At 38.8% G+C, this 22,584-nt stretch overlaps 1 protein-coding gene across 4 annotated transcripts in view; it reads right to left on the reverse strand.

Annotated features, from left to right (window-relative positions):
- Positions 1-22,584, reverse strand: part of plch1 (phospholipase C, eta 1) — a 67,710-nt gene that overhangs the window by 6,960 nt on the left and 38,166 nt on the right. For all 4 annotated transcript variants that reach the window (XM_038693868.1, XM_038693866.1, XM_038693867.1 and 1 more), the window contains 14 exons: positions 19,930-20,100; positions 19,278-19,371; positions 16,067-16,270; positions 15,416-15,536; positions 12,635-12,806; positions 9,924-10,031; positions 7,773-7,928; positions 6,982-7,044; positions 5,355-5,449; positions 3,556-3,653; positions 3,271-3,450; positions 2,238-2,345; positions 1,490-1,614; positions 1,264-1,348 (listed from right to left, as the gene is read on the reverse strand). In XM_038693868.1, the coding sequence (XP_038549796.1) occupies positions 1,264-1,348; positions 1,490-1,614; positions 2,238-2,345; positions 3,271-3,450; positions 3,556-3,653; positions 5,355-5,449; positions 6,982-7,044; positions 7,773-7,928; positions 9,924-10,031; positions 12,635-12,806; positions 15,416-15,536; positions 16,067-16,270; positions 19,278-19,371; positions 19,930-20,100 (1,780 nt within the window). The remainder of the gene's footprint in view (positions 1-1,263; positions 1,349-1,489; positions 1,615-2,237; positions 2,346-3,270; positions 3,451-3,555; positions 3,654-5,354; positions 5,450-6,981; positions 7,045-7,772; positions 7,929-9,923; positions 10,032-12,634; positions 12,807-15,415; positions 15,537-16,066; positions 16,271-19,277; positions 19,372-19,929; positions 20,101-22,584) is intronic.

The raw sequence follows: 22,584 nt of genomic DNA on the forward strand, positions 1-22,584 counted from the left end.
AACAAAAAATAGGTAAGGGATACAATATATAAGCAATGCAATCGTCACAAAAGTCACAATCCAGTCCAAGCTGGATTAGATTGTATTGTATATTTTTCATCTACATTTTGACTTGCTAATAGTAGGAAATGCTTGGGTGTTACTAATAACATTAACAATGGTTCAGTTCTATTCAGAGACAGTTAAATGAAATTCAGTCATGATTAATTTACTGATTTACACTTGTACACTTTCCTACTGTGACATTTCAAAATGTCTGGTGTGAAAAGCCTATTTGAAAATACAATAACATGTACTTAGTGTACTACGCTAAAACTTTATTAAAGATCTTCTCTCCTACAGTTCAATTTGTTTAAAGAATGCAGGCCTGGCTAGATATGACATGAAATACTCATTACCCCACCAACAGGAAATAGACAGTCATCTATTGGAAGTAAAAATTGCAGCAACTAGGCAACCAATTAGCAATATTTTTATTGGCACAAACAAGTTTTACCTTTTAGGTTTATATGGTCATCTGTTGGCAAACAGTTGATTATTTACACATTAAGCAGTTACAGAGCAACATTATCATTTATTTGGAGTCATGTATCTGTCCAATATTCACTAATGTTTTAGCTCTGTTTTTGGTCTCCACCAACTCCTAAGGAAAATATCTGGCTCTTTTGCGGCCAAATGCTCCACTAAGTTCACCAGCTAGATGCTAACTGTCTATTTGATGTTTACTACTGAGTAGGTAATACACAGAGATTTTTTAGAGCTTTTTCACTGAAAAAAGCTGTCTTCTGCAGCCAAAAATGCTGCTTTAAGAGCGGTGAGAGCTAAAATGTTAACTTATTAAAGTTGCCAGACATCTAAACAATGACCTGAAACTCAGCTATAACAACATGATATCATGTAATTGCGTATAAATAGCTAATCTGACATTTGCGTGTCACGTCTATGTATTTTAAGCTTCTCACGTTCCATTTAACGCTGTTAGAGATGCTTCACTTCAAGAGTTTTGGACATGGAGGAAAGGACAAAGACAAGTGACCTTTGTCAGGTGACCTTCATCAGGAGACCTTTGCCATCATGTTAACAATATTAAACACAAGGTTATTGTTGTGAAACTTCAATACAGGGGATCATTTTCTGTAGGTTCATCAATATAAGCGCTCACTTTCACACTGTCACAGTTTTAACGTTGTCATTTGATACATTGTTATATCCATTTTGAGCTATTTTCTGTCATGCAAGATGTTCTGTGAGTGCATGACTAACCATTATCATCAACAACTCGTGTCTGGTCCTTGCAGCAATCAACTGGCAGACCGATGATCTCCACTTCCACGAAAGGATCAATAATCTGATGGAGAAAAGGCAATAAAATGTATTATATTTTATTTTAGGACGCCGAGAGCAAGTTGAAAGTCTCAGAGAGAGAGAGAGAGAAAAAGACAGATGGAGAATGTGAGCACCGAGTGTATGTGTTTTGGTGTGCTTGTACCTCTCCACGGTCCCCCAGCATGGAGTCTGGTGGTTTGGGCAACTGCTGTCCACTAATGATCTTGAGAATGAGTTGCTTCTTGGGGTAAGCTGGAAGCGGGTCATCACTGAATGGATTGAAGGAGCCTTTAAGAATTGAAAGACAGGAGAGTAACTTTGATTTATATCATCATTTAATCCTAAAATCCAGTCCTCTCTGTTTGTTCTGTTATTTGCAGGTTTCGTATGCAAAATGTACAGGGTGAAAATAACAGATATACACCCCCTTCTGTAACAGATAACACTGACTTGACTTGTGCCACACAAGTCATGTCAGTATTATCTATACGGTTGTATTCCCATCTACTAGAGAGCACACATTTCTCAATAATCACTGCATCATAAAGAGCAGAGATGTAAACTACATGTGCAGCAAGCCTGTGAAAAACATCCATGCCTCTGCTTTGTATTGTAGTTAACTGTTCAGTATAATAATGGGCATGAGATTGTCTTTGTAACCTCTTGTGGTGTGGAAAAACATAACCTTTAACACTTAAAAAAATATTGTAGTGGGGAACCCAACATTTCACATTGAATTACAGGAAAATGTATATAATGTGATGCCCAAATCTCACTTATTTATATTTCTTGTTTGTTATGTACTAATTAAAATAAGTCTTGTGTCTTCTTGCATTTGAATATTTCACTACCTGAAAACACTAATTGGTATGCATGTATTTCTGCTTGTATGTGTCGGTTTGTTGAAGTACCTTTACACATGGGAGGGGGCTTAAGGACGTATCCAATGCCTCCATTCACCATGAATTTGGCTCTGTTGAGCTGCATCATCCTGCCCTCTGTCTGGTAGTTCAGAGCGACTGAAAAAGAAAAAAGACGAAATAACTTTTATTTTGTCACTACAAGTTACGGAATATCTACCCACATATAACTGCAAACTGTGAAAATCATATGATTTGTCATTCTAGTCATGATTGTTTTCTGCATTTATCAAATGTTTCTTTTTGATTTATCCCTTAATTTATTCTTTAAGCCTGTGAGTCTTTATAACTTTCAAACCCAAATTAGGAGGAACAGATGAGGAAGGAAACTGGCAAAAATATGAAATGAAAACAGGGAGGAATCACAGCTGTTTCAAAGATAATAGCTCAGAGTTTTGCATTTTCTTTTCTTTTTACTTCTCTCCGTAGTAACTGTTTCTATTTTTGTATAACTGGAATAGTAATTTCTTAGAAATTCAGAGACCAATATTGTTCTCTCAATTTAACAAAAAAATGTAGTTGGCTGGGACAGACAGGGATTCCTTGGATCTTGGATTTCCTGATGCTGTTCTTTTCGGCCAACTCTTTTTCATCATCTTATCTTCTTTTTTTATATATTTATGTGTTTCTCCTTAATCCTCACACATGCCTTTTCCGACTGTTGCCCCACAAATAAACTAGCAGACACTCAATCACACACAACATGCTGCAGCATTCATACAGCATCCACGCATCTTGCATAATTAAGTTAGTTAGTTAGTTAGTTAGTTAGTTAGTTAGTTAGTTAGTAAGTTAGTTCATAGTCATAGCTATTGACCTCTGCACACATGACATGGCCACTTGCAAACCACACAATGTCAAATGTGTAAGGTAAGTGTGTGGTGTGTGAAATCTGTTTGTGTGTGTGTGTGTGCATGCATGTGGTATGCAGAGTCAATTAATGTATAATGACAGGTATGTGGCTAAAGGCACGGCACCTGGTGTTTTCATTAACAGACAGCCTCCACGCGGGTTGCAAGCTTACCCAACTGACAGCCCACGTTCCAGTAGAACTGGGGGTTGAAATTGGATGAGTCAATGCGATAGGCTGAGGGATAAATCCGTGACAGCTGCCTCTGGTTAAAAGCTAGGAACTGTTCGGCTCTGTGATTGACCAGAGATTGGGCTCTGGTCTCGCTGAATGACAGAACGTCACCTGGAGTGCCTGGAGAGAAACATGGGTTAGGCACGGGAAAATCTCTTCAAAGTTAAGAATGCAATGTGCCAAATTGTTTGTGTGTGTGAAGGTGTTGTAGCTTTGGTGTTTCACCTTCATTCAGACACTCCTGTGAGGCAACAGAGTTGGTGAACACCACCAGGTTTGACAGATCTCTACTCAGTTTCATCGTCTTCCTCTTCCTTCCACCCCTAAAAAAATTGCCAAATGACAGAGGACAATTGCAAGAGAGAACAGAGGAGAGTGAGTGAGATCAAGCAAAGATATACGAGACTGGTAAAGGGAGAAGGATGTGAAGTAAGATATGCACACACCCATATACTGTACCTGTTTAAGCATTTACAGTGGCAAAAGCATAGCAGGCAAGAGAGGACTGTTTAGTGAGGCAGCTTGCAAACCACAGGAAAGAGCATCAAAGGCAAAAGCCTAATAGGGACTAGAGTGCATGCAGTGCAGCAAGACTCACACATTCCCGCACACATACAACTACACACACAGAGTCATGCACACACAGTCTTGCACAAAGACAGTCTGTCACATAGCCACTCAGACGCATGCTTGCAGGAATCTGCACTGTGACAGTTCCCGAGATGTATAGAATGTGCAACCAGTAACAAAGACAGGGAAAACAAAGAGATGCAATGGCCTTATACACAGAGCGAGGAAAATACAGTTGAATTTCCATACTTTTTGCCCAATGCTCACTCACAGAAAGAGGAAAAATTAAACAGAGTTGGGAAAATAATGTGTGTGAAAGAGAATTGGGATATATTCATGCTGCAGACAAAAACGGAGTGAATCAGACCTGTTTTTGTTCTTATAGTGTAAACAGGCACATTGATTATGACACATTGAATTCTCTTTCAAATGTGGTCCTAAATTTGATGAGTGTCTCATTCGTGGCAATGGAACCTCTATCTCAACACTCAGAGGAGATCTTACAAGATCACATTTACTGTATGTTACTCCATGTTTTTTTCATGACTCCATAATTGATACTTGAAAAATATGGAGGACTGCAGCAGTGGAAGTTTTCACTTGAGCAACAGTGAGGTAGAATATTTAGGATACAAATCAAGCAAAACTTGAAGTAATGTAGGCAGTGTGGGGAAGTACATTTACTTAAGTTCTGTACAGTACTTAAGTACAATTCTTATTTTACTTGAGTATTTCCATGTTTGGCTTTATACAGTACTTCAACACCACATTTCAAAGGGAAATATTGTACTTTTTACTCAAAAACATTAATATCACAATAATAGTTATTAGCTATTTAAAAGAAAATTGTATATTCAAAAAATATGATCTGTTTAGTACAGTGTTATAGATTAAACTACCAAAAAGTATATAAAGTAGTTAAACCACCTTCACCTTCACCAAGTACAATTGTAAGTGTTGCTTACATGTTAAAGTGAGTCTATGTAACTTTTGCTGCAACAAAACCCCTGTACTGAAATGAGCAAAGGTGTGTTTTATTACTTTTGAGGAATATTGTGAACCTTTCAACCTTTACATTGTGGTGCTTTAATGCATCAAATACAACAATCTAGTATCCAATTTAGAAATATGAACCAATGAACCACTGGAGCTGCGTGACGACACCATATGTGATGCTCTAGTCTTGGCCTCAGTTTCTTTCACCCCGTGTGTTCGGTCTTTGGTCTTTGGTCAGTTCAGTAAAGTGACTTGCTGCATTAAGATACTACGTGAACAGTCTGAAAATATAAAATATCCGAACTGACTACGAACCCATAATTGAGCAGCAAGGCTTTAGTGGTTGGCATGACACTACTGATGCCCTGGATTGTTCAATGTTCCCAGCAGTCAGCAGCTATTAAACCACTCAGTTGTCATGGATTGTCAGTGTTGTGATGAAGCAGGTCAAAGGTCACCTGTTGAACTGTCCTCCAGCCTCCCTCCCAGACCTCTCCTGACTGTCCTCCTCCTTGTCCACATTTTGGCATGACAGCCTGGATTTGGAGTGCCTCTGGACAACGGAGACACACACACAGGGATATATTAACAAACACACAAGATACACCACAATGTAGGTTTATGTATATTTGGTAATATGTGAATTATTTCTGAGAGAAGCAACATCTCTATTAGGGCTAAAGTGGAGTTGAGAAGAGGATGAGGGTCGCAGTAATTACAGGGTTTAGGCTGCTTGCCAACAGATTACATGCACCCATGTATGTGCGCATATATACACACGTGGAAGGATGCATAATATGCAAAGAGGGAGGCATAAAAGAATTAAGAGGAGATGTTAGTGGGGAAAAAAGGAGGAAGGTAAAAAGAAGCAACTATATAGAGGAAGAAATTTCAAGTGGGAAAAATAACCAGGCTGAGAGATGAATGAATATAGAGAAAATGTCTGAAACAAACACATCAAACAAACCTATATTATATTGCAAAATGAATTGCCTATACCATTAGCAGCTATCTGAAGGACAAACACATACCGTAGAGAGGCTCTAAATCAAGACAATACATGCTTTGGGTCCACATGTGGAATTCACAGAAATGCATAATGCACACATTCACTGCATTGATCTGCAGAGTGGAATTGGAAGATAAGTGTGGTGATCTTATATATGATCCTGCTATCTACCCCACGTTGAAGACAAATCTACAAAGGGTGCTTTGCATACTGTATGCATTTTCTATGTGTGACTCTATGGAAGATTTTCTACAGGAGAACAGGGGGATGCTTCTTTTCTGCTTCCCATAAGCGACGCTAAATAGTTAAAGAGACATATCACACATAATCTTAACAATACACTAAGTGGACAATTTAATGGGAACTCAAAGCAAATGTCGATGCTCCCTCAGTCCTCTGTTGTATTTTTTTAAATATGGTTATGTGCTGGACTATTTCTTTGCCCAGATAATTTTTGTCTTCCAGATTTTCATTTGCCTGGAGAAGTCCATCTCAACACAACCTTTGAGATGCAAACCGGGCTGTGCCATGTGCTGTGCCATATGCTCCATTTGAAGCACATAGCCCGGCTACCTCAGTTAATTAGTTGTCCACAAAAACAGCTGATTGATGATATTTTACTGCTCTATCAGTAGAGCACTACAAGCCCGGACACACCAAGCCAAAAGCTGGCTGTCGGGCATCATTGGGATTGCTAACCTTCTCTTGTGTTTTCCGCACCATTGGCTCTAGTCGGCTCTTATAGCGGCACTTCAGCTGATTGAGCATGCTAAATCACCGCTAAGGCCATCATGAGAGTTCTGTCTGGTTAGCTGTTCAGCCAAGAAAATCAGTTTTCCCAATTTAGTGCAACCTGCCCATTTCTTCTTCAAGTAAAAGGCAAAGTGTTGTTTCTTTAAGGCCAGTTTGGTGTGCTAAGGGCCAGACAAAGCATCAAGTAAATAGAACAAATAAAAAGCTTGATAATGTCCAATAGACGTTGTCTAAAGACAATAACGTTCTGTAATTCTTGTGGTATGACTAACCTGAATTCGCAATGTATCAAAAACAGCAACCTCCTGTTTCATGCTCCTCACCTTCTGCTTGAGTGTTGTGATGAAGGATCTGCTCTGAGATTTCTTCAAAACCCCTTTGGAGCTCTAGAGACAAAGAGGAAACCATTCAGAGACTCTCAACAAGTGTGTGTTTTTGTATGCTTGTTTACATTCATGTGTGTAGAGCATTTGATGTGAGTCTAATAACAACCATATTAGCACCCAGAGAGTCACTTAAACCCTAAAGCTCAGTGGCTGGACAGGCTGCAACAGACATCAGCCAATAAAGAACAGCATAGATGGAGAAGAGAGTGAAAATGATAAGGGAAAATTACAGTTAGGAAGACAGAGAGGGAAAAACCCTTTAGAGGTGAAGGGGATCACCAACAAAGCAGGAGTAGAATAAAGAGAATAGGAAACCCTGATGCACAACACCCACTACATTAAAATGGCTGTTAGGAAACTGAAGCTTCTAAAAATAGCACAAGAGGCAAGCAGGGAAATTAAATATTAAGCAACACTGCAGACATTTAGCTTCTCATCACTTTCGGTCTGTTTTGACTTTCTTTGGATGAAATCCCACCGGGGAAACATAGCAGTCCCTTCAGAGTGGCCTGAGGAGCTGGTGGTTGACTGTCCATTTTTGTGTGTTCAGTGGGTGTGTTTGAATTGTGGGGGGTGCAGTAACCAGTCTACTCCATTATTTTCTCCAATTCCCTCTGTGACTAATACCATGGCCTAGTTTTACCCCCCCCTTCTCTTTCTCCTCCTTATTTGTAGACGAGTATTACTGTGCTCCGTGTGCAGCTCTATACATCGCCTTAGGGTGGTACCTGGCGCAGGTTCTTCTGAAGGCCCTGGTGCGTAGCTCGGAGCAGTGCTCGGATGCTGAAACTATCGCTATCTTCCTTGTCTCCGATCCGAGACTCCTTCAGTAGAGAGTCCAGCTTCTTTCTGATGTGAGACTCCACCTGGTGATGACCATTGCCCTGTGTGAAAGAAGAGGAGAGTTATTAAGAAAGAGAAGGAGAAAGGGAACTAGGCAAGAAAGTGAGAGACACATTGGGGATATTTCAATACAAGTGCAAGAAAATATATCATAGAAACATATTAGAGATGATGGAGATTGCCACAGATGCGCAGCGCTCAACCAACTGCACAGCTGCAGCACCACAATCAGACCATTGGTTTCAGACCAACCAGTACCACCTTTTGGCAAGTAGCTACAGCAGCAGTTGATAATTCCAGATGCAGACACAGATTACATGTGTGCATCTACAGGCAAGGAAAAAAATGTCAGCTATTGGAGACACCTCAGTTTATTAGTGGTCATCCAATAAAACAAGTTGCTGATCTTTCACTGCTCTATCAGTAGAGCACTAAGAGCCCAGACACACCAAGCCAAAAGCTAGCTGTCGGGCATCACTCGGATGTCGTTGCTGCTGATGCAATTGTGACTCCTGCATCCCCTATAGGCAGTGAGTGTTACCACTTCAACATTTTTCATAGTTGTGAGAGAGAGTTTAATTAATATTTTATATTTTATAATTATAAAAGTGCAAAAGATAACTGGAGAATATGTCTGCTTCAACATGAAGAGTATAGAGTTTACACTGATCGGAGTGTTATTGTGTGTGGTGAAAAAGCTAGATAGGTGGTACACGTCTAAAATTTTTAAATAAGCTTCAAGTAAGCTGTGTTTGAAATCACTCCCTATTTCACTCATTCATTTGTCTCCCTCTAAAACAGACACAACATCTCATCAGTGGAAACCTGCCACCACCCTTTTAAAATGGCAATGATCATCCAAAGTGGCATCTGCAGTCTCATGCCTCCAGCTAAATGTGGAAGAATGATGCCATATTTGGTTACACAACTGAACCATCTGGAAAATAACTGGGTGTTTTCGTGCTTTAAATGTGGTGAGGAGGACCCTGGCACTAATGTATCATGAAATAAATGAACAAGATTTAGTATGACTATAGAGATGGCACAAGGCAAGTTCAGGAGTGATCTGCATGAGCAAGCAGCGATGGGATTCCCTCGCATGTTTTACATGTTGCTGCGCTGCTTATCTTTTAAAAAACAGCATGCTCAAACTCTTGCATTGATTAATATTTATGTCTGTACCATTAAGCATTGATTGTTCCAAAACATTACCGCAATGATGATCAGTAAAAATTTACAAGCACCAACATTACTACCCAATTACTGAAGTCATTATGTCGAGCACAAAAATGTCATTAAGGTCCCATTATCTAACTTCTGTTTGTGATGCCTGTATGTGGAGAAAGGTGTTGGATTCTCACATTACTCCCTGCCACTCCATTTGCTTTCTGATACGATGTTGAATGAACCTTATTTTGAATGAACTGAGATTAATTAGCATTTAAAGAACTGAAAGTGTAGCACAAATAAAGCCACAAAAGGAACGCTGCCCAGACAGATACGGACAGACTTCAGAAAAAAAGTTAAATCCAGTTACTTCTATATGTTCTTTTTTTTAAGAAATATGTTGAAAAGGTAAAACTACTAAATTAAAAGTTAAGAAAACAGAGTTTTGCTATGTCCTCTCATTTGTCTATTGGCTGTTTTATTAACATAAATATAATTTGAATTTGTTGAATCTGTTTTTTTTATTAAATAATTTTAGTGCTGTCCTGGTTTTAATGGCGTGTTGAACATGTTGGCATGTTACTGTTTTGCACTAATTTAAATGGAAAAGGTCTTCCTGAGCCACTGGTTAATTTGTCAGTATACATAATTGTCTTACTATGATAATAACTTATGTTGAATTTGATGAATTTGAATGATCTCTCAAGCCCCTGTTTCAGTTCCTTTATTACTACAAAAAAAAGACTAACTCCATAGATGGGCACAACTGGCCTGAGAATAAAACAAGTTGGAACAACATGTCTGTTCAGCATTTCTGCATGTTTGTGTGCACATGATGTTTATAGCAACATCGCAGTACTCTGTCTTACATTACTGCTTTTAAGCTTGAAGTCATCCTCAATTTCATCCGCACTGTCATCATCAGACACCTCCCCTTCCTCGGCATCCGCAGACAGATAGGCAGGCAGTCGCTTCCCCTGGATAGAGAGAGGATGCAAAAAGAGGTGGGAGGAGAGGAAGAAACATGCGTTTGACCTGTGCATATGTTTTACATGAAGCACAAATTCTCATCTCATCTCTTTTATACAATAGAACGCCCACACAGGTTGCACCTCTAAGATCCACGAATAACACAGCAGCATACAATATGATTTACGAAGACATTCAAAATTACCCACGTTGAAGTAATGTGGCTCCTTTACCAGTATTTATAGGCAGGAAAGAATGCTATTACTGCTATAAGCACACAAGAGGGCACAAAACACACACTCATGCTCACACAAACACAGACAAATATTACAATCAGCTGAAGATTCTCTGAGAAGCTCCCTGAGTAGCTCTTTTAGAAGAGTGTAAGCCCATTAGTGAGCTATTCTGAAGGTGTGAGTGGGAGTCAAGATTTTCTAAGCTTCTTCTTCAAAATCGATGGTAGACTCCGAGCTTCCTGCAGTACATTAAGTCTCTCACTGGCAGACGTCACTGCCCTCGTTTTCACCACTGCCATAAGTAGTCTATCCCCTCTTCCTCATTACTGTGAAAAACCCTTCTGCCATTTTTCTTTATTGTCTTGTGACTTTCTGGTCTCTCCCTCCACTGGTGGATGGAGAGGGGTGAAAGGTTGTCAAACGAGGGCAGAGAGGGGAAGGAAAGAGATGAAGTTGAGGAAAACTGAGAGGATTTATAGAAAATCAATAATGCTCTTTCACTTTTCAGTCTTTTGACTGGGGAGGGACAAAGCCAGAGCTCCATTTCCCGGGGAACAACGTAATCTTCCTTCACATTACAGATAAAGTTGTACAATTTTATCTGGTTCTTTAAAAAAAAAAATGAAATCTTTTGTTTCTTTTTATTAATAACTCCACCTGTTTTGGTAGATAATGATCTCCTATTTCTCAGGCCGCCAAAGTGAGAGCAATGTTTATTAAAAAAAGAAAGAAAGAAACGATAAGATGGTGGGTTTTCATTGTTTTTGAGGATGATCTTATCACCCTTGTTTCACAGATCATCCTGCTGGGCACCTGCGCTACCTTTGGGGACTACAACAGTATGTACTGCAAAGTGAGCTTGAGATGATATGTTTTCAGATAACTTACATACTGTAAAATTTGTCATGACCTACTAAGTCCTCATAACTAAATGACAAACAGGTTCTTTGTCAGTGCTTTTCAAAACAATCCATGTGTGCCTTCCAAAATGACTCATGACTCATGGGTAACTAAAACTACTTAAGGTTAAGGTTGGCAAAAAACTCTTTTCATGGTTAATGTTTATGTTTTGTTGACTTTACTTCTACTGCTATGTTTAAAACATAAAATTATAATAATAACTGTAAAATCAAGCAATTTTCACTTTCTTCTGACCTTACTAAAACTAACTACGTACAAAGGGTTGGAGTGGTAAACCATCTCTTTGCCACAAACTCAGAAAAAAGTCATCCTCAGAAAAGGAACAGCTATAAAACTGTAAAAAACTTAAATTCACATAGATGTATTTGGGATTTGGGGTGGGTTTGCTTAAAATATACCAGTTATATAGCATATGAAAGTCCTTCAATTTAACAGATGCGGTCTCTGAGATCCCAAACAAGTAAGGCTTCAATTTTCTTTAGTTGATTTTTGATTGATAACATAAAATTTGGAAAGTCATGAAGTATCAAGCTGACAAAATTATGTATTTTGAGCTGTTGAATGGTTTGTTGCCCCGGGTCACAAAAAAACGAAAAGTCAAAGTTGACTTATTTTAACATATGTACATAAATTAGGTTACGTATGTCACATGACTTTTGACTTACTAATGTATACTTATTTTAATCCAAACCATGATCTTTTTTTAAACCTAACCAAATAGTTACAATATTAACAAAGTCTTTATTATTGTTAACATAGGTCCGACAAAGGTCCGGTACGCCTGACACTGGCACTCTGCAACGGTCATATATGTCGCTTTGGCTATATGCTGTATGTTGTTTTGGGAGACATTGGCAAACAACTTATTCTCTCATTTATGAGGACGTGTTGGAATTTAAATATGTCTTTAATTATTCATCTATTCATCGTGGTTAATTGCAGAGTTGTTGCAAGTAGAAGCAATTTAAAAAATGAATAGTTTGACAGCCCCAACTGAGTCGCCAGGTTGTGTTTGTATGTGTCCCTCATTTTGTGTGTGTGTGACAAAAAAAAAATAAAAACAATCTGTCGCTCCGTTATCATATGCCAGCATCTCGTCTTTTTCACCTTTCCCCTCTTTGATTAATACAATGACCTAGTTTAGTCCTCCCTTTCTCATCTTCCTTCTCTTCGTCTGTTTATAGGCAATAATTAGCTGCCTTGTGGTGCCTCTCCCGCTCCCCATCCTCAGTACAGCAACGCACATCAGATTAAATATGGAGAGATAACGAGCGCTCTGCTTTCTTCACTGAAATAAGAAGAAGGAAGGGGAGATGTTCAATGCAGATGCTTTCATTTACAAGTGCACTGACTGGCTGGGCATATTCTAATTCAGCAATGTATTTATTCGTTTAAAAACACAAACAGTCAGTCCACCATCCATCCGTTCATCTACAGAGTATATTTGTTCTTACTTTGATGAGTATCTTGCCCTGTAGGCTGTGAGGACTGGGTAATGTTTTTGAGTCCCTGCTAAGTACGTCTCCCACATCCAGTTTGTCACCAAAGATTTCTCGCAGGTACTCTGCAATCTTCTTCTGCTGCTGGATGCTACAGTGGTTCTCTATGGACAGAATCACTGGGTACCTGAAAGAAAAGAAAATCAACACACATACTCAGGTTTCCTTAAATGACATTAAAACACTTCGAAAATGTGTCTTGAATGCAGCCAATGGACTGAAGTGAGACTCATCTGCTGATATGGGCATGAATCTCAAACTGTACTTCTATTTCTCATCACCTCCAACCAACAGAACAGTGAAGAGGTAAATAATAAAAATACAGCTGCATCTCCATGGCTTGGTGTGTGTGTGTGTGTGTGTGTGCGCGCGCGTGCGCATGCATGCCTGTGGTTTCACTTAGAAAACGTGAAATGACTTGTGGCCACACCGCAGCACAGCTCAAATGTCAGGTTTGTCAGACTGACAGCTCTCCCTCAGGGGACGCAGCCCCGCTCTCAACTCAACCACTGATCCTCAAAACACACACTCACATGCACACACACACACACACACACACACACACACACACACACACACACACACACATGCGCACTTCCACTCGCAAATGGGTCCTCTGCCAAAGACAAAAAGAGACAACAGAAAGAGTCATTTCATTTTGACACGCAGACAGTGACATCCAGGAGCTCGTCTCAGGTGAAACAGCAAGGCGGCTCAATGAGCTGTGTAATGTTTGTGTGTGTGTGTGCGTGATGTGGGAGAGAGCAGAGACTCACTCCATTTCAATACAGCCCAGGGGCCATTAATCATATTAACAGCTGGCACTGATGATAAAATATAAACTGAATGCAAAAGGTGAGAACAGCAGAGAGAGAGAGACATAAAACACAAGACGTTCAGTTTATTCATTTATTCTTGCTGTCAGCTTTATTACAGATCAATAATTAGTATGGGATGAATTTAAGAATATAAAGGTATTCCTTTATGAATTTCATTTCAGTTCATTTCAGGTATTTCCTAATGAACAAGTGTGAATGTTTTTTTTACCAGGAGGTTACATTGAATATATGATCTTTAATGTAATTCACAGAAGAGAACAAAGATTTTTTTAGCAAAGTTACCCACAGGTTAAAAAAAGCTTTGTTGACTAAAATGATTTAGGAAAAGTAGTGCAACTTTGTCAAAAAATTGCTATACCTGTACTAGAGCTGCCACCAAGAATTATTTCTGTTATAAATTTATCTGCCAATTATTTTCTTAATTAACTGGTTGATCGTTTGGCTTTAAAAATTCCAGAAAACAGTGATCTCAATTTCTCAAAGGCTGCAGCAACATCATCAGAACTAGTCAGAAGATATAAGAGGCAGCCATTAACGGGGTTTGCATAGGAATTTTCCATCCATGTTCTGAAATGGGGCAGGTTAGGTAGGTTGTTGTGTCTCTCCATCTGTATCTTTATTTCGCTTCTCTGTTTTTACCCTACACACATCTGCGATTGATTGCTGATGTAGAAAGGTTCTATGCCTGTAAAATCTGTTTTCTCAATGTAGCTGGATGATTATGGTAATCATAGAGTTTGCAATTCTAAGGCTGACAATTAAAGAAATAGTTTGACATTTTGGGAAACACCCTTTTTCATTCTCTTGCTGAGAATTTGATGATCCTGTCAGCCAGTTTTGGTTAGCTTAGCTTACCATAAAGACCAGAAAGAGGCGGAAATGCCATCTTGGCTCTGTCCACAGGTAACAAAATCCAACTACCAGCCCCTCTAAACCTCTGAACACTTTGAATCTGGTTTGATTAATTTGTATAAAAACCAAAGAGTAAAAATTTTCCTTAAATGTCGAACTATTCCATGAATTAACTTAACTACAGGTTGACAACTAAAAAATAAGTTATATAACAGACAAACAACCTTAATAATTTTATTTAAACTTGTGAAATGTACTTACACTTCCTAGTTTAATTATATAAATGGACTCTTCTCCAATAGTCCCTTTGAATGAAATAAATGCACAGGCCCTGCTGCAGTAGATGTCAAAGCAAGCCAATGTGGCAGCAGGATGCTGCATCATTCACCACTTTGTTTGGGTATTGCTGGACCCAGCAGAGATAAACAGTGGCTCCTCAGGGAGCCAAAGAAAACGCTGCTAAGCAGATGGCTCGGTAATAGGTGCTAATTACTGCCAGGAATCACAGTGTTCTCTGAAAAACACAAACCTGGCTGTCTAAATGTTGTAACTTTCTTGTTAAATCTTGTGGGAATACCTTCCACCAAATTCATAGATATTTCATTATAGCGATGTGAGAAATGCTAGTTTAAGACTAATCTTATGACAAAATACAGTAGTTCTACAGGTTTTTAAATTATGGTGGAACACCCTTTGAAGAGGGCTGATGCTATTACATCCCATCCTATGGTGGACCACAAAGCATCACAATTAAACACAACAGGACACTATTCAATCAATACTACAATTCGTGTGTGTGAACATGGAAAAATGTAGTGCTTTTTGTCCTGAAATAAAGAATATTATTTTCTCTACAGAATGTCAACCAGAAATGATATTTCAGTCAGGTTTATATGTGTGAGTAAACTGAAGTAGAAATAAGTAACAATGGCATTTCTATCAGGTGCTCTGGGCCATTTTCTCACAGTACAATACCTATGGGATAATGGAAGTGTCAACTCACAGGCAATCACACGCACACATACTATAAGGAGTTTTGACTCACTGGTTATTTATGAAGGCATATTTATTGATGGTCTCTATGACAAACTTGAACGGTATCTTGGAGGTCAGAGTGTAGCCGTGTTGGACCATCGGTTCTCCATCTGGACCATCCCAACAGTCCACTGCAGAAAAAAACAGGAGAAATGATGCACGAATAAAACACTGCACCATGTTACTGTTTCACCTTCTCCTATCTAACACTAGTGTTGAATTATTCTGGGGCACAAAATGGTGTGAATAAATCTAATTTTCAAACAATAGCATGTGCACATTTGTGCTACATTGTGGGCCAGTTTAAAATTTTACTACCACACATAAACACAAAAATGAGTGTTGGGTTTTCATTTAAAAAAATTCAAAAAAATGTAATGCCAACTCATTAAAATTTTAGAGTAAAACAGAGTGATAACATTTTATATAAGGTGAAAGGGAGGATGTTGCAATTTTAAAGCCAGCTCATCCAATAAAAATAGGCTTTCTTCACATCAGATATTTTGACATTGTCATGTCATATATGTCAGCATGAACAACACCAAGACCCTGAAAGTGAATCTTTTTTTCAAAATGTATTATTTACACCTGTGTTTTTCCTATAGGCACAGTCAGACTAGCCTTGCATGGCATCCATTTTTTAATGCAGATGTCTGCGTACCTTCTACACAGCGGCAGCCTGACTGCAGCACCCAGGCGTACATGTCAGTCTTGGAGTGGGAGAGGAGCTGGTCTCCAGTCAGGTATGTGTTATGAGAGGAGGCAATGAAGTAGTTACACAGAGGCTGCTCCATGTCTTGATTCACCTCATGGTGCAAAGGGTTGAAAATGTCACACGTTGGACTGCGCATGAAACTTGTAAAACCTGAAGGAAAAGACAAATGTATGGGGGAAATAATACTGGATTAAAACAGGCATTGTAAAAAGAATTCTACTTAGTTTCAAGGATGTTTTATCGCTTTGGATATTGGATATAAAAAATGATATGGGATCAGACATCATTTGTTTGGAGCCATCCTAGCAACATAGTTCTGTGGATGGCAATGCTGCCTGTGATTGGTCAGTACACAACTTTGGTCCAGACTGAAATTGTATTTCAGTGGATTGCCGTGATATTTTGTAGCTACAGATATTTGTGACTGACTTTGATAAACTACTGACTTCTCTTCTAGTATCACCGTGAGGTGATACTAGACTTACTTTTTTTCTTAATTTTACAGATATTTATGGTTCCCATAGGATTAATTGTAATGGCAGTGGTGATCTCCTGACTATTTTTCTGGCGCCATCAGCAGGTCAAAGTTTTAACTTATCACGTGAATTATCTCAACATCTACTTTTAGGTTGGCACAAAATTCTGTACAGACATGCATGGTTTCCAGACGAGGTATTCTATTGACTTTGATTATCCCCTGACTTTTTCTCTGGGGCCACCAAGAGGTTAAAATTTGAGATTTTGAGTGAACTATCCCAACGACTATTATAGACTGCAATTAAGTACAAATATCATTGCCCCAGAATTAATTGTAATTTTGGTGATCCTCTGGCTTTTCATCTTGCGCCATCATCTCGTTAGAATTTTAATTTGTCCAAATATTGACTAAATACCTGGAAAACTAATGACATTCCCAGTAGCCTGTAACTTGTATGCTAATTATTAAATGTTAGCATGCTAACAAACTAAAATAAGATGGTGAACATGGTGAACATAACACCTGAATCAGTACGTTAGCATTGTTATAACATTGTTATTGTTATAACTAGCATACAGGTTACTAAAATGGAAAAGTCAGCATGTGGAACACAGCAAAACAGTATTTTAAATATCGCCTGTCATCCAGTGATTCTGCATCTCTGCTGCATCAGATTTACCAAGCACTGTTGCCTGTTTTTAATATCCTTAAATAAAAGTGAACACTGAAACACACAAACTTTTCTATTAACTAGCAGCCACCAGATCATATCGTACACCATCTAACAGTGACATCTACAATATGTCTCTTCTTCAGCAGGTTGATCTCCAGGAAAATACCAAAGGGTGACAGACTGGCATGTGCAAACCAGAGCACTGTGGTTTAAAACGGCGCTACTGGTGGATATACTTCACACAGCCAACTTTTCTAAGGTGGTACAGCGTGAAGAGGGCTGAGAGGGAAGAAAGCATCCTTTCATCCAGAGAGGAGGGATACAAATGAGATAGGAATACCGAGCAGGAGAGAATCCAGAAAGCAGACAAGGAAAAAGAAGCAGACAGTTAATGTGGAAAGGAAGACTGAGGAGGAGAAATGGAAAAATGTAATGCAAATATTGGAAAGATTTTTTCTATGGGAAGTCAGTCATCAGACTGGACACGCAATCTCGTCATGGTACCGTCGTTGTGACTAAGTCCAGATTTTAACAGTAAACTGTGTAACATGAATGCTTATACAATCTATACTGGACTATAGGCCTATACAGTTAAAGATTTAAAGAGACAGGTGTGTGTGAATCCATACTGTAACAGTTCATCACACTGTAAAAAGATGTTGATGTGAATCTGTTTGTACATTACTGTCACATCTGTGCACAATACATGTTTAAACACACACATTTCTCTAGCCTGCAGCAAAGGCATCAGGCATCCTGGTCTGATCAGTCAGACACACACAGTGTTAGCCTTCATGCCTCCAACAACAAGATTAGTCTCACCCCTCCTCCTCTCCCTCTCATCTCCTCTCCTCACTCCTCTCCTTTCTGTCACACTCTCATTTTCTCTTTCCGTCATTCTGACTTCCCAATTTTCTCACCCCAGCTACCCTTCTCAATCCTCACTTCCTCTTCTCCCTAAAATGTACCCTTCATTTACATGTGGTGTTACTTAAAATGTCAGAGATGAACACTTGCCTAAGACAAAGTACCAAAACAGTCAGTATTTTATCTTTTCCGCTATGCATTGTCTGGATTTAAGGTTTTTATTATGAGGGTGGGATTCACAGTAAATCAGAAAAAAAATCAGAGTTGATATAAATGTCAATTGATTAAAAGAGAAAATGGTTAATGGAATTATTTTTAAATTGCCCTTACATTTTAATACCATTTTAAAAGGACACAAGTGCTGCGTCTTGTTTTACCAAAATTATGCTGTTGTTTTTTGCTGAATCATATAATTTCTTTTTTAAATTTTAATGCCAATTTTCCATAAAATAGTTTGACCAAAAGATCAATTGAATGGTTGTTTTATTTTGATGTGTTTTGTTAGCTCACTTAGTCTCAAGCCTGAAAAAAGGCAAGATGAACTATATATAAAGCATTTACTAAATATAATATAAAATATTCTTATGAATTTGATGTAGGAAATAGAGTTCTGAAATGTGACAGTGAAAATTATGAAAATTGGGTTTCTTTTTTTTTTTCTTTTTTACATTTTCTGTAGTATTGTTAACCACAGCATTCTGAATCTGGCTTGAATTTGTAGTAACTTGTAAACCTGTGCTAGCTGGGCATGATAGTTTTATGAATGGCATGATAAACAAAACTTAATTAATACCTTCATTCTAAAAACAAGCTTGTTTTGATAAACATCTTCATTCATCTTTCAGTGTTTACAATGGTGCGAGCAATTAGCATATGTTTTGTGTGCTGGCCAGTGTCTCATTATCTGGTTGACTCTTAGAGGTTGACACCTCCCAAATAAAAGGACATAAACTGTTATAATACCTGATCTTGTTATAAACAAAATAACAGAGAAATTGATAAAGTCACGAACTGATGGAGTGCCATGACAGATCCAGGGAGGAGAAAAGAGAAAAAACATCTGAGCCCACGATGAAAAATGGACATAATTGGAATGAAAATACAGATATGAAAGAAAACATGAAATGGGTGAACGTTACCTTCTATCCCCATGACGCCCCTTTGTTTATTCTCGTCAGACACTTCAAACTTGTCAATGATTTCTGCAACATACTCTGGAGTCACATTGGACATCTATAGAGAAAAAGATGAACAAAATATGTAAAGACCTGGTTTATACATATTGAGCCAGTGAACAATGATTTAATCCTAGTGTAAATGCTAAATGAAGTCAGAATGATTTCCCATTTATTATAACACATTTGTGTTGCTATTAATTTTATTGTCAGGCATGTCAAACAAGCAGCACAGTCTGAGAGCAGTACAATGTTGAGTATTGCAGGCTGGAGACAGTAAATGGAGCATGATGAAAAATGACACCATTGCAGTGTAAGAGAGAAAAAAAGAGCAAAGAAAAACTGTAAAGAACAAGAGAAGGGCACCCATGAGACAAACCAATTTTAGGCGTGATAGATTGACTTAGTAGAGCAGATTCCTGTAGGCAGATGGCTGAGACAGAGGGAGTTACATGTTAGACTAAGGAGAGGGACAACAGGAACATAATCAATCTCTTTTTCTGTATCTCAAATTAAAAACAGCTGATTGGAAAGGAAGTAAATTAGACACCTCATCAAATAAATGTGTGGCTGAGCATTTTATTGGCTCTAACCCGAGGCCAGTGTGACCTCTCACCTTCTGCTCGTTGAGCAAGAAGTTGGCCAGCTCTTCCGATGTCAGGTGGTCCTTCCTGTCACTGTACGCCATCATCAGCAGGAATAGGTCCCGTCTCAGAGACATCATCTTGTAGAAGACGTTGAACTCTTCGTATGTCAGCGTGCCCTGCTGATCGTCCGTGTCTGCTTCCTGTGAGGGTGAAGAATTGATATATCATTGGTGACACATCTAAAGCTATTACACTTTGATTCCAGTTCAAGGTGACATTTTTGACCTTGAGTTCTTTCCACACTAGTACCTCCTAGCACAACACTTGTCACAATGTAGGTCTCCTTTTTGTCGCCAAAACAGCCCTGACCTGCCGAGGTATGGACTCCACTGTGTATGCACTGTGTGTTCTGCCACCTTTTCTATCAGAACCAGTATCAGCTTTTCCAGCAATTTGACCTACAGTAGCTTGTCTGTTGGATCGGCCCACACTGGCCAGCCTTCGCTCCCCATATGCATCACTGAGCCTTGGCTGCCCATTACTCTGTTATGTGTTCACCGCTTTTCTTTCCTTGGACCACTTTTGATAGGTACTGACCACTGCAGACCGTTTTGGAGATGCTGTGACCCAGTCATCTGGCCATCACAATTTGGCCCTTGCTGCCTAATATATCCCATCCACTGACAAGTGCCATGGTAACAGTTAGTGTTATTTACGTAACCTGTCCATGGTCATAATGTTATGGCTGATGGGTGTATATAATATGGTTCTAGACTTGACGTCTTGCCGTCCACGTCCCAGATTCCCTCACTAATTAAAATATTTCTGGTATCACTACCACTGAAGTCTTTCAGTGGTAGTGATCCCCTGGTTGTAGAAACAGTCGGCCAATCAGAGCTCAGTAGGTGAGAATAAGAATGGCGGTGTAATTTTTTTTCCACAGGCAGCTTGCTATCATGCATGGAAAATAATGACAGAAAAATGGCTCTGGGTGACACTGACACACCCGAACAAGTAGCTGTAATTTTTTTTGTTTTGATAAATGTGAAAAAGGTTGCTGCTCCTAGCTGCCTACGGGATACAGCGTCTGCTCTGAATGATGGCAAGATGGAAACGTCACTTGATTGGTTAGGGCAAAACTAAAGCAAAAATAACTCTCCTTCCAATAAGAAATCTGCTAACATGAACACAATGTCAGACTGAATTACTGCATATGAAATGCAATGGTAATTCAGTCTGATTATCAGGCTGTAATACATGGTCCAAAATCAATCATTACTGAAAGTGATAAGGCGCTGTCAGCTCATGCCATGTAGTCTAAAATTAGAAGATGTATAGACTTGCTATGAAAGCGTGCACGGGGGAACAGCTGTTTCATCTGTCTTTCACACAGACACAGACACAAACTTTATGACTCTTAACACATTACCTCTCCCAACAATTCTTTTCTTTCACAACCTCATATCTCACTACGTGTTGCCCGAGGTCGCACTCAGCATGGCTCACTGCTCATTCTATCCTGCCTGCTCGCTGGGATCCAGCACCTCATATTACCTGGACCTCACGGGGGCCCATTCGACTCCCCACCAAATCTAATAATACCAGCTAATGCCTCCATCACACTCCCATAATGAGCTCGCTGTGGGCATTGGGGACTCGATCACAGACAGAATCCACACACAACCAGCAGGCTAAATCACTGTGATGGACTTCGTTGGAAATGCATGTACACAAAACAAAAGGATTCAGGATATTTTAAGCTAGTGCACAAGCTGGTGGCAATGTTGTTGTCTGCCAATGCTTAAATGGAAAGAGATAAATTAATGACATTTCCTGTCTAATCTAATCCCAAGAGTGAATTATTTTTTGGTGCAAAATTACTATTGAGCCTATTCTGAAGAGCTAAAACTACTTTGAAAGGCATTGTATCAACTCCACACTACCTGGGGTGGAGAAGAAGAGCCTTTCACTTTGTTTGGACAGTTTTATCAAATGAAAATACATAATGCAAGGCACTGTCATTTTTAAGTTTGCTAAAAAATACATTTTCTATGGACAGTCTCTTTGAATCTCGAGAAAACTGGTTCACCTTGGAACTTTAATAAAAGATTTACATTACTATGTCATTATATATAAATATATCTGTGGCCCACTAAGCAAAAAATTTAAATGTTTTTGGAAAATATGTTTCTGGTCAATATATAGAAAAGTGTAATATAATTTTTTTAAAAAGTGTTATTGCTCATCATAACTCACATTAGAAAAGCCAGTAGACACCGTCTGTATCTGGATTTCTGACATTAATCAATGTGACTTCTATTTAAAAAATTGAGGCAAACCTCTCTTTACACTTTCACATCCTTTTCCTCTTAAAGTGTCTCTCTCACGAATGAACATGTGAAATATTCCTTGCACATTTATTTGAATTACACAAATGCGCATGAAAATAAAAAATGCATCAGTAATTTGACGTCAGTGATCTTAAATATTTATGCATAAGGCTATTAAATCAAAGCAATGGTTTTTTTTAATAAGAGCGCTTGATAAATGTATGTAAATGTTTTGGTTATGAATTTGTATTCACCGATGTGGTGAAACCTTGAAAATGAATGTAAGAGCAATTTACTTTGAGATGTAATAGTGAATATCTGTTTGAGTCTGTCTTTTTGTTCTGCTTAGATGTA

This window comes from Micropterus salmoides, unplaced genomic scaffold (assembly GCF_014851395.1).
Source record: "Micropterus salmoides isolate LMB-PRFRI ecotype aquatic unplaced genomic scaffold, ASM1485139v1 Ms_hic_scaffold_3, whole genome shotgun sequence".
Lineage (NCBI taxonomy): Eukaryota > Metazoa > Chordata > Actinopteri > Centrarchiformes > Centrarchidae > Micropterus > Micropterus salmoides.